This window comes from Doryrhamphus excisus, chromosome 19 (assembly GCF_030265055.1).
Source record: "Doryrhamphus excisus isolate RoL2022-K1 chromosome 19, RoL_Dexc_1.0, whole genome shotgun sequence".
NCBI lineage: Eukaryota > Metazoa > Chordata > Actinopteri > Syngnathiformes > Syngnathidae > Doryrhamphus > Doryrhamphus excisus.
This window is the reverse complement of record NC_080484.1, coordinates 2,791,299-2,811,483: the sequence shown is the minus strand read 5'-3', so window position 1 is coordinate 2,811,483 and position 20,185 is coordinate 2,791,299. Positions and strand designations below refer to the sequence as shown.

General features: G+C 37.8%; 1 protein-coding gene across 5 annotated transcripts in view; it reads left to right on the top strand.

Annotated features, from left to right (window-relative positions):
• The window catches only part of mta1 (metastasis associated 1), a 79,501-nt gene that overhangs the window by 36,167 nt on the left and 23,149 nt on the right, over positions 1-20,185 (top strand). For 4 of the 5 annotated variants that reach the window (XM_058056332.1, XM_058056331.1, XM_058056333.1 and 1 more), the window contains 2 exons: positions 7,883-7,950; positions 12,253-12,346. The exons of the other annotated variant lie outside the window; for it this stretch is intronic. In XM_058056332.1, coding sequence (XP_057912315.1) covers positions 7,883-7,950; positions 12,253-12,346 — 162 coding nt within the window. The remainder of the gene's footprint in view (positions 1-7,882; positions 7,951-12,252; positions 12,347-20,185) is intronic. 5 annotated transcript variants of the gene reach the window in all.

The following is a 20,185-nucleotide window of genomic DNA, read 5'->3' as shown; positions in this document are numbered from 1 at the left end:
TGCTATGGCTAGCATAACGTAGTCCTAGCATAGAAGTGTTTCAAATGTACTTCTTCCCTGAGATCATATTTCTCCTCTCTTGTAGAGAAGTATTGGATGACATTTTTAGCTAATTGGTTGTTTTTAGCCTTATGCATTATTTTAGCTGTTTGGAAATTAACTATATTAGCAAGTATTTGTGATTTTAGAAATAAGGAGTTAGTATGTTCCCTGTAGGCGGCATTATGAATTATCCTTACTGACCTTTTTTGCAGTAGATAAAGTACTATTGTAGGATTTTCAATTTACGAGTGGAAACAATATAGTACATAGCACCAAATTCACAACTATTAACTTATTCGTAGGGTTGGACATCGTTTGAATTTGAGTGATTCCGATTCCTCCTTTCGATTCTGGTTCCTAACGATTCTCAATTCCGATTATTTTCAGAAGGGAGAGTCATAAAAAGTTCCAAGAACCAACGTTCTTGGATGAAATGGCTGTATATAAGTATCAAACATTGAACATGAACATAAATATTTCAAAGACTCTTTATATAGGAGTACACTGCACTGATGCAGCTATCGAATATTTTAGTAATCGAGTATTCTACTGAAATTTTTGTCGATTTAATCGATTAATGATTAGTATTTTTACAAAGCTTATGAGAAACCAATTGGAGAGTGTCTTATGATGCAGAATAGACAAAGTGTAACGTTAATTCCGACTAAACTATGTTGAGGAAGTTAATGGTTTGATTCAGAATATATCGTTTTTTAAAAACATACTCGGGAAGGTCAATAAACGGCTATTACATTGAAGAGTTTGAGTGGGACCGACATAGCAACAGTGCTATCACTGTTGCTAGGCAGCCATATCTCCAACTGCCAACTTGAAATTAACAGCGACGGAGATGAATATCCAACGCCCAACGTGAAAAATTAACCTCATTGTAGTAAATAAATAAAGTGAATAGATTAACGCAGGGGTCTGATCAACTTCCTGGCTAAAGCTAGCATCAATGTCTGGTAAAGTACACAGCATTAGTTAGCTGGATATTTGAATTGGTCACATTTGTTTACTTCTTTGCTGCACGGCGGTTGAGTGGTTAGCGCACAGACCTCACAGCTTGGAGACAAAGGTTCAATTCCACTCTCGGCCATCTCTGTGTGGAGTTTGCATGTTCTCCCCGTGCATGCGTGGGTTTTCTCCGAGTACTCCGGTTTCCTCCCACATTCCAAAAACATGCTAGGTTAATTAGCGACTCCAAATTGTCCATAGGTATGAATGTGAGTGTGAATGGTTGTTTGTCTATATGTGCCCTGTGATTGGCTGACAGGCCACCAGTCCAGGGTGGACCCCGCCTCTCGCCCGAAGACGGCTGGGATAGGCTCCAGCATCCCCGCAACCCTTGTGAGGATAAGCGATAGAAAATGGATGAATGAATGAGTTCTCCTCCTATTTTGTGTGGAAGTGGTAACTTTTTGGCTTCTTATTTTGTCTTTCCCCACCCTCGGCCATCTCTGTGTGGAGTTTGCATGTTCTCCCCGTGCATGCGTGGGTTTTCTCCGGGTACTCCGGTTTCCTCCTACATTCCAAAAACATGCTAGGTTAATTAGCGACTCCAAATTTCCCTAGGTATGAATGTGAGTGTGAATGCTCGTTTGTCTATATGTGCCCCCAAGACAGCTGGGATAGGCTCCAGCATCCCCGCAACCCTCGTGAGGATAAGCGGTAGAAAATGAATGAATGAATGAGTTCTCCTCCTATTTTGTGTGGAAGTGGTAACTTTTTGGCTTCTTATTTTGTCTTTCCCCACCCTCGGCCATCTCTGTGTGGAGTTTGCATGTTCTCTCCGTGCATGCGTGGGTTTTCTCCGGGTACTCCGGTTTCCTCCCACATTCCAAAAAACATGCTAGGTTAATTAGCGACTCCAAATTGTCCATAGGTATGAATGTGAGTGTGAATGGTTGTTTGTGTATATGTGCCCTGTGATTGGCTGACAGGCCACCAGTCCAGGGTGTACCCCGCCTCTCGCCCGAAGACGGCTGGGATAGGCTCCAATGAATGTTTGCTTCTTCAATGCTGGCATTTTTACTCAATTTCCGCCAAACTAGCAAGTGTTGTCGCAAACTTTTGATGGTATGTTGCTGGCCAATCACCAAGCGTAGTTAAGGAAGTTAAAAAAATTAACGGTTCCGGACGAATCGGAATGTCATAACTGGTTAAAATCGATGATCGATGCCCAACCCTACTTACTCGCTACCGGCAACGTATTGATACGTTTTTTGCGCTAGAGGCAAAAAGAGGTATTGATACATTTGATGCGGTTTTAAGTCGTAAAAACTGGCATTAGTGCATTTTTATAAGAACTATGCCTGCAACTTCCCATAGAAATACACACTGCAATACTGTAGACCAGGGGTCTCAAACTCAATTTACTTGGGGGCCACTGGAGCTCGGGTCTGGGTGAGACTGGGCCGCATCAGGTTTTCCAAAAAAAAAAAAAAAACGCATTTATTAAAAACAAAAAATTTTTTAAAAACTTCGCTTTGGTTCCAATTTTCTACAATAAAAGCTCTGATAAAACATTCCACTGTTCTCAAATATCTTACTTTTTATTTTCCTACACAAAATAAGATGAAAAATAAATAAACAAATCAATAATAAAGAAAATCAATCAGTCATAAATAAATAAATATAATAATAATAATAATAATAAAAACTTAAGAAACCACATATAGTTGGTGGGTAGACAAATGATTTTTTTCAGATTAAAATGAACAAAGCATTATTAGAGCCCTGTAGACATGACAAAACACGACTATAGTCACATTTATATTTTTTAATTTACAACATATTGCGCAACTGCAGTGTCTTGAGACACATGCTAACTCGCAAAGTAGAGAGCTAGCGACCTAAACGGTAGCCTTCAAGTTATTTTCTTTGAACTTAAATAGCCAAAAACTTACCACTTCCACACGGATAGGGAGGATAACTATTAACAGTTATTTAACCTTTAATATGAACATTAATCAAACGTAATAATTTTTTCTGGGTACATGATACCATACAGCATCCATATCAAACTTTAACATTAAACTTTCATATCAAGGCGGGGGCCTCAAACTAGTGTCCTGCGGGCCACATTTGGCCCGCGGGCCGCGTGTTTGAGACCCCTGTTGTACGTGATCAAAAAGTCTTTTGATACGATCACTGTACTTAAAAATGCCGTCTTTTGCTTTTTGCTTCCTCTTTCTCCTGTGTTTTGAAATTGTCTCGGTGGCCTGGTTCAAATCAACCAGGCAAGGGGGGGGGGGGTTGGCTCATGCAAACATGGACTGCGTCGTGACATCACGGTCTCGCAGGGACGGCAGTCGGCCAAGGCTGGAAGTGAATGGAGGACAGAGGGTGTGGGTTTATTTCTCGGCTTGAGGCCGCGGGAGGGATGATGGGAAACTGAGAGGCGGAGTGACGCGAACGCGACACCCTCCCACTTCCTCTCCCGCTTCTCCCACAGCAGCCCATTCGTGACTTTTTCCCTCCTCCACTCTTGGTATTTCCTTACAGGCCTTGGAAGTCCATGCCCAGTATTCCACCTTTTTTTCGCAAAGAAATAGCACGACAGTGTCTCGTTGTGTCCTGACGTCATCCGGCCTGCGATTTAATGGCTCCCTCGAGATGCTGACTGTCGAGAGCCGCGGGCAAACATCCACGTTTTCGTCTCGGTGGTTAGCATCCTAACGGTCTCATCGGCAGACTAGCGTCTCCGCTATTTGATTGGTGGTTTGATCCGCACAAGAAAGGAAAATAAACGTTGTTTGTGATTTATAAAGGGGATGTAGTAAAAACCAAAATAATACCACCAGAGTAAAGTCATACAGCTGTAAGAGAGTAATAAAAGGGATTTTTTTAGGAGGAAAAAGTAGCAATATTTCCAAGCCTAAAGTCAGAATTCTACTTATATAAAATACATCATTAGGTAGAAAAAAACATACATAAGTCACATTGGAGTATAAGTCACACAAGGACAAAAATGCACAAGTAGCTAGAAAAAACATACATAAGTCGCACAAGGCCAAAAATGCATAATTAGGTAGAAAAAAACATACATAAGTCACATTGGAGTATAAGTCACACAAGGACAAAAATGCACAAGTAGCTAGAAAAAACATACATAAGTCGCACAAGGCCAAAAATGCATAATTAGGTAGAAAAAAACATACATAAGTCACATTGGAGTATAAGTCACACAAGGACAAAAATGCATAAGTAGCTAGAAAAAAACATACATAAGTCGCACAAGGCCAAAAATGCATAATTAGGTAGAAAAAAAAACATACATAAGTCGCACTGGAGTATAAGTCGCACAAGGGCAAAAATGCATAAGTAGCTAGAAAAAAACATACATAAGTCGCTTCGGAGTATAAGTCGCACAAGGCCAAAAATACATCATTAGCTAGAAAAAAAACATACATAAGTCGCTTCAGAGTATAAGTCGCACAAGGCCAAAAATGCATAATTAGCTAGTAAAAAACATACATAAGTCGCACTGGAGTATAAGTCGCACAAGGGCAAAAATGCATAAGTAGCTAGAAAAAAACATACATAAGTCGCTTCGGAGTATAAGTCGCACAAGGCCAAAAATACATCATTAGCTAGAAAAAAAACATACATAAGTCGCTTCAGAGTATAAGTCGCACAAGGCCAAAAATGCATAATTAGCTAGTAAAAAACATACATAAGTCGCACTGGAGTATAAGTCACACAAGGCCAAAAATGCATAATTAGGTAGAAAAAAAACATACATAAGTCGCATTGGCATATAAGTCGCACAAGGGCAAAAATGCATAAGTAGCTAGAAAAAAACATACATAAGTCGCTTCGGAGTATAAGTCGCACAAGGCCAAAAATACATCATTAGCTAGAAAAAAAAACATACATAAGTCGCTTCGGAGTATAAGTCGCACAAGGCCAAAAATGCATAATTAGCTAGTAAAAAACATCCATAAGTCGCACTGGAGTATAAGTCACACAAGGCCAAAAATGCATAATTAGGTAGAAAAAAAACATACATAAGTCGCATTGGCATATAAGTCGCACAAGGGCAAAAATGCATAAGTAGCTAGAAAAAAACATACATAAGTCGCTTCGGAGTATAAGTTGCACAAGGCCAAAAATACATCATTAGCTAGAAAAAAAAACATACATAAGTCGCTTCGGAGTATAAGTCGCACAAGGCCAAAATGCATAATTAGCTAGTAAAAAACATACATAAGTCGCACTGGAGTATAAGTCACACAAGGCCAAAAATGCATAATTAGGTAGAAAAAAAACATACATAAGTCGCATTGGCATATAAGTCGCACAAGGGCAAAAATGCATAAGTAGCTAGAAAAAAACATACATAAGTCGCTTCGGAGTATAAGTCGCACAAGGCCAAAAATACATCATTAGCTAGAAAAAAAAACATACATAAGTCGCTTCGGAGTATAAGTCGCACAAGGCCAAAAATGCATAATTAGCTAGTAAAAAACATACATAAGTCGCACTGGAGTATAAGTCACACAAGGCCAAAAATGCATAATTAGCTAGAAAAAAACATACATAAGTTGCACTGGAGTATAAGTCACACAAGGCCAAAAATGCATAATTAGCTAGGAAAAAAAAATAAAATAAGTCGCACTGGAGTATAAGTCGCACAAGGCCAAAAATGCATAATTAGGTAGAAAAAAAACCATACATAAGTCGCTTCGGAGTATAAGTCGCACAAGGCCAAAAATGCATAATTAGCTAGTAAAAAACATACATAAGTCGCACTGGAGTATAAGTCACACAAGGCCAAAAATGCATAATTAGGTAGAAAAAAAACATACATAAGTCGCATTGGCATATAAGTCGCACAAGGGCAAAAATGCATAAGTAGCTAGAAAAAAACATACATAAGTCGCTTCGGAGTATAAGTCGCACAAGGCCAAAAATACATCATTAGCTAGAAAAAAAAACATACATAAGTCGCTTCGGAGTATAAGTCGCACAAGGCCAAAAATGCATAATTAGCTAGTAAAAAACATACATAAGTCGCACTGGAGTATAAGTCACACAAGGCCAAAAATGCATAATTAGCTAGAAAAAAAACATAAGTCGCACTGGACTTTTTAGGAGGAAAAAGTAGCAATATTTCCAAGCTTAAAGTCGGAATTCTACTTAAAGTGATCATTTTCAAAGTATGAAGTTGCAAATTTGCATGAATACGGTCTTAATTTTACAAGAAAAAAACTAAAATTCAGATGACTAAAGATATAAATTAATAGATGTATAAATACAGTAAATATACATTAATTAAAATGGGAATTTAATTTAATAAATGAAGGTATTGTTACTAGTAGGGATGCGCCAATAGTGGTTATTAATGGTTAGTGTTGGCTCATTTCTACAAAGAACACGAATAAATGGCGTTCAAAGCCGGTCACCAAAACATTTACCATTAGCGTGACATTTCAGTTGTAGTTTTACGGAAATAAAGTGAAATATTATTTAATAAAATAACATGACAGAATGAGGGAACTTCTAATTCCACTTTGAGTCCCATTTGCATTTTTTGCCTACAAAAATGCCAGGATGTAAACAAACAAAAGGATGTTCGAACGCCATTTTGGCATGTACAAGGTGATGTCATGTCGATGGGGGAAAAAAAGCGTAGTATTTGCTTTTTTTCTGCTGTTTTTTTCCCCAAATTAATTTTTCAAAATTAAAATTGTAAGCTTAAAAATGCATTTAGTTTTATTTTGCAGCTTTTTTTTTGCAGTATTTTTTTCTTTAATATTTCAACTGTGTTGTTTAAAATAACATTATTTTTCCTGACCTTCCCAGTTTAAAAAACAACTGAAAACCTTTTTTTATTTTATTTTTTTTATTTTTATTTTTATTTTTATTTTTATTTTTATTTTTATTTTTATTTTTATTTTTATTTTTATTTTTATTTTTATTTTTATTTTTATTTTTATTTTTATTTTTATTTTTATTTTTATTTAACTCCATTCTTCTGTAAAGTGTCCTTGAGTGTTTTGAAAAGCGCTATACAAATAAAATTTATTATTATTATTATAATAAGTAAAATTGAGACTTTTTTTCCTCACCAGAATACATTTTTTTTTCTCCAAATATTTTGCCTTTATTGTCATAAAAATTCAGCTGTTTTTCCATTTCCGTTGTTTTATTTTCAAACTATCTCCACTTTCGCTCTGTAAATGCTTAGTATGACTTATTCACTTAATATTTTGACATAACTTTTTCTGCAAGATAATTTTCCTCAAATCCCAACTTTATTTGTTTAGTTTTTCATATTGCAACATATTGCAAACATGTTTAATATTTCAACGTTATGCTTGTAAAATGATGTTATTTTGCCTCATTGGCTGATTTTCTTTTTCAATTTTTGGCAATTTCTAGCTTGGTCGCCCAAGGGGGCGGTGTGGGGGATGGGTGAGTGTGTGTGTGTGTGTGTTTCGGGGAGGTTGTTGGTGGTGGTGGTGGTGGTGGGGGGGTCTAGGAGGAGAATAGGCGCTCCAGGCAGCCAACCAAGTGCAGGGTATAATCTGACAGCACTCAGCCAAGACACATGCCGGGCTAAGACCAGGCGCCCCACCAAGCCTGGGGGCCTGCGGGGACATCCTGGTGAGCGCTAAGCCTCCAATGAGTCTGGAGCCATGCCAGGAGCCATACAAACACACACACACACACACATGTAGAAGGTATGCGTTGCCAAAACAATAAACAATAACATTGTACATGTGAGAGTTGTGATAACATAACGTACGACTGTGATATCTATATTTTATTCAAGACCTTCATACTTTGCTAATTTTCCACCCCACATCTCCTTCTCTTTGCTCCCTTGCAGATTACGTATATTTTGAGAACTCCTCCAGTAACCCACTGCTGATCAGGAGGATAGAGGAGCTGAATAAGGTGAGCGTGAGTCGCCATTTGTGGGTGCGTGTTTTCGTTTATCAATAACGCTGATTTAATGGCCGGCATCCTTCAGAATGCATCTCTTTTAAATAATTAACCCACACTTGGAATCAGTATGCACGGCTGCACTCGTTTGCAATGACTGTTGGTAAAACGCGGACGTACGTAAGTACCACTGGAGTATAATTCGCACAAGGACAAAAATACATCATTAGGTAGAAAAAAACATACATAAGTCGCACTGGAGTATAAGTCGCACAAGGCCAAAAATACATCATTAGGTAGAAAAAAAACATACATAAGTCGCACTGGAGTATAAGTCGCACAAGGACAAAAATGCATAAGTAGCTAGAAAAAAACATACGTAAGTTGCACTGGAGTATAAGTCACACAAGGAAGAAAATGCGTAAGTAGCTAGAAAAAAAACATACGTAAGTCGCACAAGGCCAAAAATGCATCATTAGATAGAAAAAAAACATACATAAGTCACACTGGAGTATAAGTTGCACCAGGCCAAAAATACATAATTAGCTAAAAAAAAAAAACATACATAAGTCGCTTCGGAGTATAAGTCGCACAAGGCCAAAAATGCATAATTAGGTAGAAAAAAACATACATAAGTCGCACAAGGCCAAAAATGCATGATTAGCTAGAAAAAAAACATGCAGAAGTCGCACTGTAGTATAAGTCGCACAAGGACAAAAATGCATAAGTAGCTAGAAAAAAACATACGAAAGTCGCACTGGAATATAAGTCGCACCAGGCCAAAAATGCATAATTAGGTAGAAAAAAACATACATAAGTCGCACTGGAGTATAAGTTGCACCAGGCCAAAAATACATAATTAGCTAAAAAAAAAAACATACATAAGTCGCTTCGGAGTATAAGTCGCACAAGGCCAAAAATGCATCATTAGGTAGAAAAAAACATACATAAGTCACACTGGAGTATAAGTTGCACAAGGACAAAAATACATCATTAGGTAGAAAAAAAACCATACATAAGTCGCACAAGGCCAAAAATGCATAATTAGCTAGAAAAAAAACATACATAAGTCGCACTGGAGTATAAGTTGCGCAAGGCCAAAAATGCATAATTAGCTAGAAAAAAACATACATAAGTCGCACTGGAGTATAAGTCACACAAGGACAAAAATTCATAAGTAGCTAGAAAAAAAACATACATAAGTCGCACAAGGCCAAAAATGCATCATTAGATAGAAAAAAACATACATAAGTCGCACTGGAGTATAAGTCGCACAAGGCCAAAAATGCATAAGTAGCTAGAAAAAAAACGACTTATAGTCCGGAAAATCCGTTCTATAACAATACATTGTAAAGTTACTACGTTTCCTTGCGTTGCTCCTCACGAGGCTACACTCTGAGACAATGAGACTGTAAGACAGAAAAGAGGGATCACTACATTCATGCACTTGTTCTATAAAGCAGACGTGTCAAAGTGACGTAACCGACGGCGCGAGGAAAACGGACATGCATGCACCCATGTTTTGTTTATTGTTATTGTGTGCTTGATTAGTTTAGCATTTAATCGACACCCCTATAAAAAGAAAAGAAATGTACATTTAAAGTTATACATCATTAGGTAGAAAAAAAACATACATAAGTTGCTTCGGAGTATAAGTCGCACAAGGCCAAAAATGCATAATTAGCTAGAAAAAAACATACATAAGTCGCTTCGGAGTATAAGTCGCACAAGGCCAAAAATGCATCATTAGGTAGAAAAAAACATACATAAGTCGCACAAGGCCAAAAATGCATAAGTAGCTAGAAAAAAAACATACGTAAGTCGCACTGGAATATAAGTCGCACAAGGCCAAAAATGCATAATTAGGTAGAAAAAAACATACATAAGTCGCACTGGAGTATAAGTCGCACAAGGACAAAAATGCATAAGTAGCTAGAAAAAAAACATACGTAAGTCGCACAAGGCCAAAAATGCATCATTAGATAGAAAAAAAAACATACATAAGTCGCTTCGGAGTATAAGTCGCACAAGGCCAAAAATACATCATTAGGTAGAAAAAAACATACATAAGTTGCTTCGGAGTATAAGTCGCACAAGGCCAAAAATGCATGATTAGCTAGTAAAAAAAACATACATAAGTCGCACAAGGCCAAAAATACATAATTAGCTAGAAAAAAAACATACATAAGTCGCACTGGAGCATAAGTCGCACAAGGCCAAAAATGCATAAGTAGCTAGAAAAAAAACATACGTAAGTCGCACAAGGCCAAAAATGCATCATTAGATAGAAAAAAAAACATACATAAGTCGCTTCGGAGTATAAGTCGCACAAGGCCAAAAATACATCATTAGGTAGAAAAAAACATACATAAGTTGCTTCGGAGTATAAGTCGCACAAGGCCAAAAATGCATGATTAGCAAGAAAAAAAAACATACATAAGTCGCACAAGGCCAAAAATACATAATTAGCTAGAAAAAAAACATACATAAGTCGCACTGGAGCATAAGTCGCACAAGGCCAAAAATGCATAAGTAGCTAGAAAAAAAACATACGTAAGTCGCACAAGGCCAAAAATGCATCATTAGATAGAAAAAAACATACATAAGTTGCTTCGGAGTATAAGTCGCACAAGGCCAAAAATGCATGATTAGCTAGTAAAAAAAACATACATAAGTCGCACAAGGCCAAAAATACATAATTAGCTAGAAAAAAAACATACATAAGTCGCACTGGAGCATAAGTCGCACAAGGCCAAAAATGCATAAGTAGCTAGAAAAAAAACATACGTAAGTCGCACAAGGCCAAAAATGCATCATTAGATAGAAAAAAAAACATACATAAGTCGCTTCGGAGTATAAGTCGCACAAGGCCAAAAATACATCATTAGGTAGAAAAAAACATACATAAGTTGCTTCGGAGTATAAGTCGCACAAGGCCAAAAATGCATGATTAGCAAGAAAAAAAAACATACGTAAGTCGCACAAGGCCAAAAATACATAATTAGCTAGAAAAAAAACATACATAAGTCGCACTGGAGCATAAGTCGCACAAGGCCAAAAATGCATAAGTAGCTAGAAAAAAAACATACGTAAGTCGCACAAGGCCAAAAATGCATCATTAGATAGAAAAAAACATACATAAGTTGCTTCGGAGTATAAGTCGCACAAGGCCAAAAATGCATCATTAGGTAGAAAAAAACATACATAAGTCACACTGGAGTATAAGTTGCACAAGGACAAAAATACATCATTAGGTAGAAAAAAAACCATACATAAGTCGCACAAGGCCAAAAATGCATAATTAGCTAGAAAAAAAACATACATAAGTCGCACTGGAGTATAAGTTGCGCAAGGCCAAAAATGCATAATTAGCTAGAAAAAAACATACATAAGTCGCACTGGAGTATAAGTCACACAAGGACAAAAATTCATAAGTAGCTAGAAAAAAAACATACATAAGTCGCACAAGGCCAAAAATGCATCATTAGATAGAAAAAAACATACATAAGTTGCACTGGAGTATAAGTCGCACAAGGCCAAAAATGCATAAGTAGCTAGAAAAAAACGACTTATAGTCCGGAAAATCCGTTATATAACAATACATTGTTACTACGTTTCCTTGCATTGCTCCTCACGAGGCTACACTCTGAGACAATGGGACTGTAAGACAGAAAAGAGGGATCACTACATTCATGCAATTGCTCTATAAAGCAGACGTGTCAAAGTGACGTAACCGACGAGGCGAGGAAAACGGACATGCATGCACCCATGTTTTGTTTATTGTTATTGTGTGCTTGATTAGTTTAGCATTTAATCGACACCCCTATAAAAAGAAAAGAAATGTAAATTTAAAGTTAAGATACTTCTAATGGTCGGAAAGAATGGGGAATGCCAAAATTTCCCAATAGGAGAAATTTTCCCATAAGGAGATCTCTTGAATAAGAATGGCTGTTGATTTGATTAGTGTACTTATTCTCCGGTTGCATGCATGACTGGCTAAGGGCAACAAATCAATGGCTAAATGAGTATTATGGCTTTTTTACACTTCATTATTTTGCCCCAGGAAATCAATAGAGTGCTGTAAATGCTCCTATATGAAGTCATCACGTTGGCAATATTTATGCTTGAACAATGAAACACATTTTTTGGATGCCATAACATGCCACGTTTTTTTTTAGGGGTAGCCAAACTTAAGATGGAACCTTTTTTTTAATCTAGATGTGTGTGTGTGTGTGTGTGTGTGTATGGGAGGGATTGCTGTGTGCGGGCACCACTTGTTGCCATGGTAACGCCGATTGTCTCTCCGATCCGCAGACAGCCAATGGGAACGTGGAGGCCAAAGTGGTGTGTTTTTACCGACGCAGGGACATCTCCAGCACACTCATCGCCCTGGCAGATAAGCATGCGAGTGAGTGACCCAGCAAAACCCCGACCTAACCCCCCCCCCACCTCTAAACATCCATGCATCCGTTTTCTATGCCGCTTATCCTCACTAGGGTCACGGGTATTCTGGAGCCTGGCTCTAAACACGGAAATAACAAAACAAGAAAGAAATGGTTGCCCTGGCAGCATAGCACCTTTTTATCTTACAAGATGTAAAAAAAACAAAAAAAAACAACCCACACCACTCGATCTGATGTGTGTGTGTGTGTGTGTGTGTGTGTGTGTGACAACACATCTATGTGTGTGTGAACATCCGTTCACTTGGATGTGGTTTTCAGAATGTTGAGAGCAGGACTTGTAACTGCTGGCTGTCTTTGAATGAGGCCCGCTTTTTTTTTGTTTTTTTTGTTTTGTGTATGCAAGTACATTGGCAGTGATGGGGAACTTTAAAAAAAAAAAAGTGTAAAAACAGAGGAAAACACGCAAACAAAAAGGTGATTAGTTGAAAGCCATTATTTGTACACAACCTGGTGCAAAGACAAGCAAGAAATGCATGGTGTTAGAGGACCATGATGTATCCCACTGGGTATCCTCCATTTGTTTATGGTAATGTTTTTATTTCATTTGAACATGCATCAGATTATAATTGAGTGCCATCCCATAATCAGTTCCCAGTTCCACATGTCCAAAAGGAGTAGGAAGAAGCAAAGCTTATTAAATCCTACCCCTCCATCTGGTACTTTTACAATCAGTAACTGTTACATTTGTTCACTTCGTGCTTTCCTAATATAATTTTAAAAAAATGTTTTTTAATTTGATTAATTTTTATAAATTTAATTTTTTTAATTTTTTTATTTACAATGACATAATGTGTATTTAATGTGTTAATTTACTTTTAGTTTTTAAATTTTAATTTTTTTTTAAATTTTTTGTCCTGTACCAAAGTACGAGGTGATATGAGCATCCAATGACATAATGGGTACCATAGTAAGTGTCAATATAGTGATATATATAGCACATCATGACTGGTTCAAGACTCTTCATCCTTGTATTTAGCAAATTTATTTTATTTATGAATTTATTTTATTAATTTTTTTTTAGTTTTTAACAATTTTTATTTATTTTTTATTTTTTGTCCTGTACCAAAGTACGAGGTAAAATGAGCATCCAATGACATAATGGGTACCATAGTAAGTGTCAATATAGTGATATATATAGCACATCATGACTGGTTCAAGACTCTTCATCCTTGTATTTAGCAAATTTATTTTATTTATTAATTTATTTTATTAATTTTTATTAATTTTTTTTTAGTTTTTAACAATTTTTATTTTTTTTTTAATTTTTTGTCTTGTACCAAAGTACGAGGTAAAATGAGACTCTTGTATTTAGCAAATGTATTTTATTTATGAATTTATTTGATTAATTTTTATTTTTTTTTGTTTTTAAATTTTTTTTACCTGGTCTTCGACGGCCAAATCTGGTTCTTGGGACATGGAACCCGGACGCCTCCCTTGGTGAGGTGTTCCGGGCATGCCCAGCCGGGAAAAGTCCCCGGTGCAGACCTAGGACACGCTGGAGGGACTATGTCTCACAGCTGGCCTGGGAACGCCTTGGTGTCCTCCCGGTGGAGCTGGAGGAGGTGGCCGGGGACCGGGAAGTCTGTGCTTCCCTACTAAGACTGCTGCGACTCGGACCCGGATAAGCGGAGGAAAATGGATGTACATATTTTGGCTTGAGTTCACACATGTTCTTATATATGCGGAAAAGGCTTGTGGGTTGCTCGCCATGCATCGGCGAAGGATGGCGGTGGCGTATGTGAGAAGTGTGTTAATGCGTTGCATGAGTGTGTCTGCGCTGAGTCATTGATCAAATATTTTGCTTGCGGCGATTCGGAGCACTCCCTCGACTGCGCCTCGGTTCGATTCCACCGTAATCCAGCCTCCTTCGTGGTCAGTTACCTCCCTGACATCCTGGTTCCCATACAGAAGAGAATCGCCATATGAAGCGCCTAACATTGCTAGCATTGTCTTGCGTGATTAAAGTCACATGCTTCACCCTGGCACCAGCAAGCCCCGCCTCCTCGGTGGCGGACACGCAGTGTGTATTAGATGTTATCACGAGGTGGAAGAAGATGCTTTATTAAACGCAGGCCTTCGGAAAACTGGAAGGCGACTGTCCTTGTCTCACGCTGGGCTTATTGTTAAAGTCAACGTTGTTGGTAACTCGAGACCCTACGTGGGCTAGGGGGTGGGGGATGGGGGGGGGGGTTCGGGTGTGTCAGCGCCACAACACGAGCCCGCACATTCCAAAACATTGCAGGAGACTGAAACCATGACATAAGAGTGTATTCTGTGTAATGGACAGCAGCCCGTTTAGGCAGTTAGGTTAGACCTGAATGTATTTGGCTTTTTTTGTCAACATTTACCCCAGAATTAACAATATTTTACTTCAAAATGAACCTTAATCAAATGTAATGGCTGTATCTGTGTAATGGACAGCCGCCCGTTTAGGCAGTTAGGTTAGACCTGAATGTATGTGGCTTTTTTTGTCAACATTTACCGCAGAATTCACAATATTTTACTTCAAAATGAACCTGCATCAAACTTGGTGTCTGTTTTTGTGTAATGGACAGCAGCCCGTTTAGGCAGTTAGGTTAGACCTGAATGTATTTGGCTTTTTTTGTCAATATTTACCTCAGAATTCACAATATTTTACTTCAAAATGAACCTGCATCAAAATTGGTGTCTGTTTTTGCGTAATGGATAGCAGCCCGTTTAGGCAGTTAGGTTAGACCTGAATGTATTTGGCTATTTCATCAACAATTACCCCAGAATTCACAATATTTTACTTAAAAATGAACCTTAATCAAATGTAATGGCTGTATCTGTGTAATGGACAGCAGCCCGTTTAGGCAGTTAGGTTAGACCTGAATGTATTTGGCTTTTTTTGTCAACATTTACCGCAGAATTCACAATATTTTACTTCAAAATGAACCTTAATCAAATGTAATGGCTGTATCTGTGTAATGGACAGCAGCCCGTTTAGGCAGTTAGGTTAGACCTGAATGTATTTGGCTTTTTTTGTCAACATTTACCGCAGAATTCACAAAATTTTACTTCAAACTGAACCTGCATCAAACTTGGTGTCTGTTTTTGTGTAATGGACAGCACCCCGTTTAGGCAGTTAGGTTAGACCTGAATGTATTTGGCTTTTTTGTCAATATTTACCTCAGAATTCACAATATTTTACTTCAAAATGAACCTGCATCAAACTTGGTGTCTGTTTTTGTGTAATGGACAGCAGCCCGTTTAGGCAGTTAGGTTAGACCTAAATGTATTTGGCTATTTTATCAACAATTACCCCAGAATTCACAATATTTTACTTCAAAATGAACCTTAATCAAGTGTAATGGCTGTTTTTGCGTAATGGACAGCAGCCCGTTTAGGCAGTTAGGTTAGACCTGAATGTATTTGGCTTTTTTTGTCAACATTTACCCCAGAATTAACAATATTTTACTTCAAAATGAACCTTAATCAAATGTAATGGCTGTATCTGTGTAATGGACAGCAGCCCGTTTAGGCAGTTAGGTTAGACATGAATGTATTGGGCTTTTTTGTCAATATTTATCGCAGAATTCACAAGATTTTACTTCAAAATGAACCTGCATCAAACTTGGTGTCTGTTTTTGCGTAATGGACAGCAGCCCGTTTAGGCAGTTAGGTTAGACCTGAATGTATGTGGCTTTTTTTTGTCAATATTTACCTCAGAATTCACAATATTTTACTTCAAAATTGATCTGCATCAAACTTGGTGTCTGTTTTTGCGTAATGGACAGCAGCCCGTTTAGGCAGTTAGGTTAGACCTGAATGTATTTGGCTATTTTATCAACAATTACCCCAGAATTCACAATATTTTACCTCAAAATGAACCTTAATCAAATGTAATGGCTGTATCTGTGTAATGGACAGCAGCCCGTTTAGGCAGTTAGGTTAGACCTGAATGTATTTGGCTTTTTTGTCAATATTTACCCCAGAATTCACAATATTTTACTTCAAAATGAACCTTAATCAAATGTAATGGCTGTATCTGTGTAATGGACAGCAGCCCGATTAGGCAGTTAGGTGAGACCTGGATGTATTTGGCTTTTTTTGTCAATATTTACCTCAGAATTCACAATATTTTACTTCAAAATGAACCTGCATAAAACTTGGTGTCTGTTTTTGTGTAATGGACAGCAGCCCGTTTAGGCAGTTAGGTTAGACCTGAATGTATTTGGCTTTTTTGTGAATATTTACCTCAGAATTCACAATATTTTACTTCAAAATGAACCTTAATCAAGTGTAATGGCTGTTTTTGCGTAATGGACAGCAGCCCGTTTAGGCAGTTAGGTTAAACCTGAATGTATTTGGCTTTTTTTGTCAATATTTACCCCAGAATTAACAATATTTTACTTCAAAATGAACCTTAATCAAATGTAATGGCTGTATCTGTGTAATGGACAGCCGCCCGTTTAGGCAGTTAGGTGAGACCTGGATGTATTTGGCTTTTTTTGTCAACATTTACCGCAGAATTCACAAAATTTTACTTCAAACTGAACCTGCATCAAACTTGGTGTCTGTTTTTGTGTAATGGACAGCACCCCGTTTAGGCAGTTAGGTTAGACCTGAATGTATTTGGCTTTTTTGTCAATATTTACCTCAGAATTCACAATATTTTACTTCAAAATGAACCTGCATCAAACTTGGTGTCTGTTTTTGTGTAATGGACAGCAGCCCGTTTAGGCAGTTAGGTTAGACCTAAATGTATTTGGCTATTTTATCAACAATTACCCCAGAATTCACAATATTTTACTTCAAAATGAACCTTAATCAAGTGTAATGGCTGTTTTTGCGTAATGGACAGCAGCCCGTTTAGGCAGTTAGGTTAGACCTGAATGTATTTGGCTTTTTTTGTCAACATTTACCCCAGAATTAACAATATTTTACTTCAAAATGAACCTTAATCAAATGTAATGGCTGTGTCTGTGTAATGGACAGCAGCCCGTTTAGGCAGTTAGGTCAGACCTGAATGTATTTGGCTTTTTTTGTCAACATTTACCGCAGAATTCACAATATTTTACGTCAAAATTGATCTGCATCAAACTTGGTGTCTGTTTTTGCGTAATGGACAGCAGCCCGTTTAGGCAGTTAGGTTAGACCTGAATGTATTTGGCTTTTTTGTCAATATTTACCTCAGAATTCACAATATTTTACTTCAAAATGAACCTGCATCAAACTTGGTGTCTGTTTTTGTGTAATGGACAGCAGCCCGTTTAGGCAGTTAGGTTAGACCTGAATGTATTTGGCTTTTTTTGTCAACAATTACCCCAGAATTCACAATATTTTACTTCAAAATGAACCTTAATCAAATGTAATGGCTGTATCTGTGTAATGGACAGCCGCCCGTTTAGGCAGTTAGGTCAGACCTGAATGTATTTGGCTTTTTTTGTCAATATTTACCCCAGAATTCACAATATTTTACTTCAAAATGAACCTTAATCAAGTGTAATGGCTGTTTTTGCGTAATGGACAGCAGCCCGTTTAGGCAGTTAGGTTAGACCTGAATGTATTTGGCATTTTTTGTCAACATTTACCGCAGAATTAACAATATTTTACTTCAAAATGAACCTTAATCAAATGTAATGGCTGTATCTGTGTAATGGACAGCCGCCCGTTTAGGCAGTTAGGTTAGACCTGAATGTATTTGGCTTTTTTTGTCAACATTTACCTCAGAATTCACAATATTAACAATCAAATGCAGGCCATGATGCTCGTTCTTGTTAGCAACACTTGTTATGCCATCAAGGTGAATTCCGTTTGTTAAGACAAGACGGCTCCTTCTCCTCTCCCCTCGCCACCTTGGAGCCCTTAAAGGCGAGTCGTTTGTCAATAATTGATAATTGTCCGGGACAGGTGAGACGGAGGCATAATTTGTTCGGCAAAGGGGGGTGCGGCTATGGCCATCGGGCGCTGACTCGCCAAGTCCCTTCATCCTAATCTCACTTCATTTTATTTTTCTCATCCGTTGAACTTGATTCAATATCCCAGTTTATAATTAGCTGCTCACTGTAGTGTGTGTGTGTGTGTGTGTGTGTGTTTGGCGATGGCGAGAGCGGGCCCAAGCAGCGAGGCATCAAGCAGTTACGTATTGATTTTGGCCACACATCGCTTCTCCTGAAAAATCCCTTGATTGCTTTTGTTCGCCTGTGCGACTCCCCAGCTCTGTCTGGCTTCCTCTAATGAAAGTCCAAATGAATTGGAGCACGTACTGGCTCCTCGTGCACACACTCGTGCACACCCCCACCCCCACGCTCCCGCTATCCATGCGCTCATTCTCCGCCATTCTGTCTTTACACAATTCTATCTTCGTGTAATGTTCCGCCATTCATTGCTAGACTCGTTTTTTTAAGCCATTTTCCCCTTCGCTTTGACCTTATTCTTCCAAACCTCTCATCATAACATGAATTTGTGGCCTAAAAACTGCATTTTCCATTCAGTTTCTCTTAAGACAAGGGTCTCAAAAAGGCAAAAAGAGGTAATGATACATTTGATGTGGTTTTAAGTCGTAAAAACTGGCATTAGTGCATTTTTATAAGAACTATGCCTGCAACTTCCCATAGAAATACACACTGTAATATTGTAGACCAGGGGTCTCAAACTCAATTTACCTGGGGGCCACTGGAGCTAGGGTCTGGGCAAGGCTGGGCCGCATCAGGTTTTCCAAAAAAAAACCCCACATTTATTAAAAATGGAAAAAAAATATACAAACTTTTTCAGTGCTTTGGCTCCGATTTCTACAATAAAAGCTATGATAAAAAATTCCACTGTTCTCAAATATCTTAATTTTTATTTTTCTGCACAAAATAACATAAAAAATAAATAAACAAATCAAGAATAAAGAAAATCAATCAATCAGTAATAAATAAATATAATAATAATAATAAAAACTTAATAAACCACATATAGTTGGTGGGTAGACAAATGATTTTTTTCAGATTAAAATGAACAAAGCATTATTAGAGCCCTGTAGACATGACAAAACACGACTATAGTCACATTTATACTCTTTATTTACAACATATTGCGCAACTGCAGGGTCTTGAGACACATGCTAACTCGCAAACTAGAGAGCTAGCGACCTAAACGGTAGCCTTCGAGTTATTTCCTTTCAACTTAAATAGCCAAAAACTTACCACTTCCACACGGATAGGGAGGATAACTATTAACAGTTATTTAACCTTTAACATGAACATTAATCAAACGTAATAATTTTTTCTGGGTACATGATACCATACAGCATCCATATCAAACTTGCGCGGGCCGCACTAACATTAAACTTTCATATCAGACATGACAAAACACGACTATAGTCACATTTATACTCTTTTTATTTACAACATATTGCGCAACTGCAGGGTCTCGAGACACATGCTAACTCGCAAACTAGAGAGCTAGCGACCTAAACGGTAGCCTTCAAATTATTTCCTTTCAACTTAAATAGCCAAAAACTTACCACTTCCACACGGATAGGGAGGATAACTATTAACAGTTATTTAACCTTTAACATGAACATTAATCAAACGTAATAATTTTTTCTGGGTACATGATACCATATAGCATCCATATCTAACATTAAACTTTCATATCAAGGCGGGGGCCTCAAACTAGTGTCCTGCGGGCCACATTTGGCCCGCGGGCCGCATGTTTGAGACCCCTGGTGTATAGCATGCTAGCAGCAAGTTATTCTCATGAGCCAACATATGCTAACACGAATGAGGGCGCACAAGTGATTGTTTCTAAGGCGGATGCAAACCATCGGAACA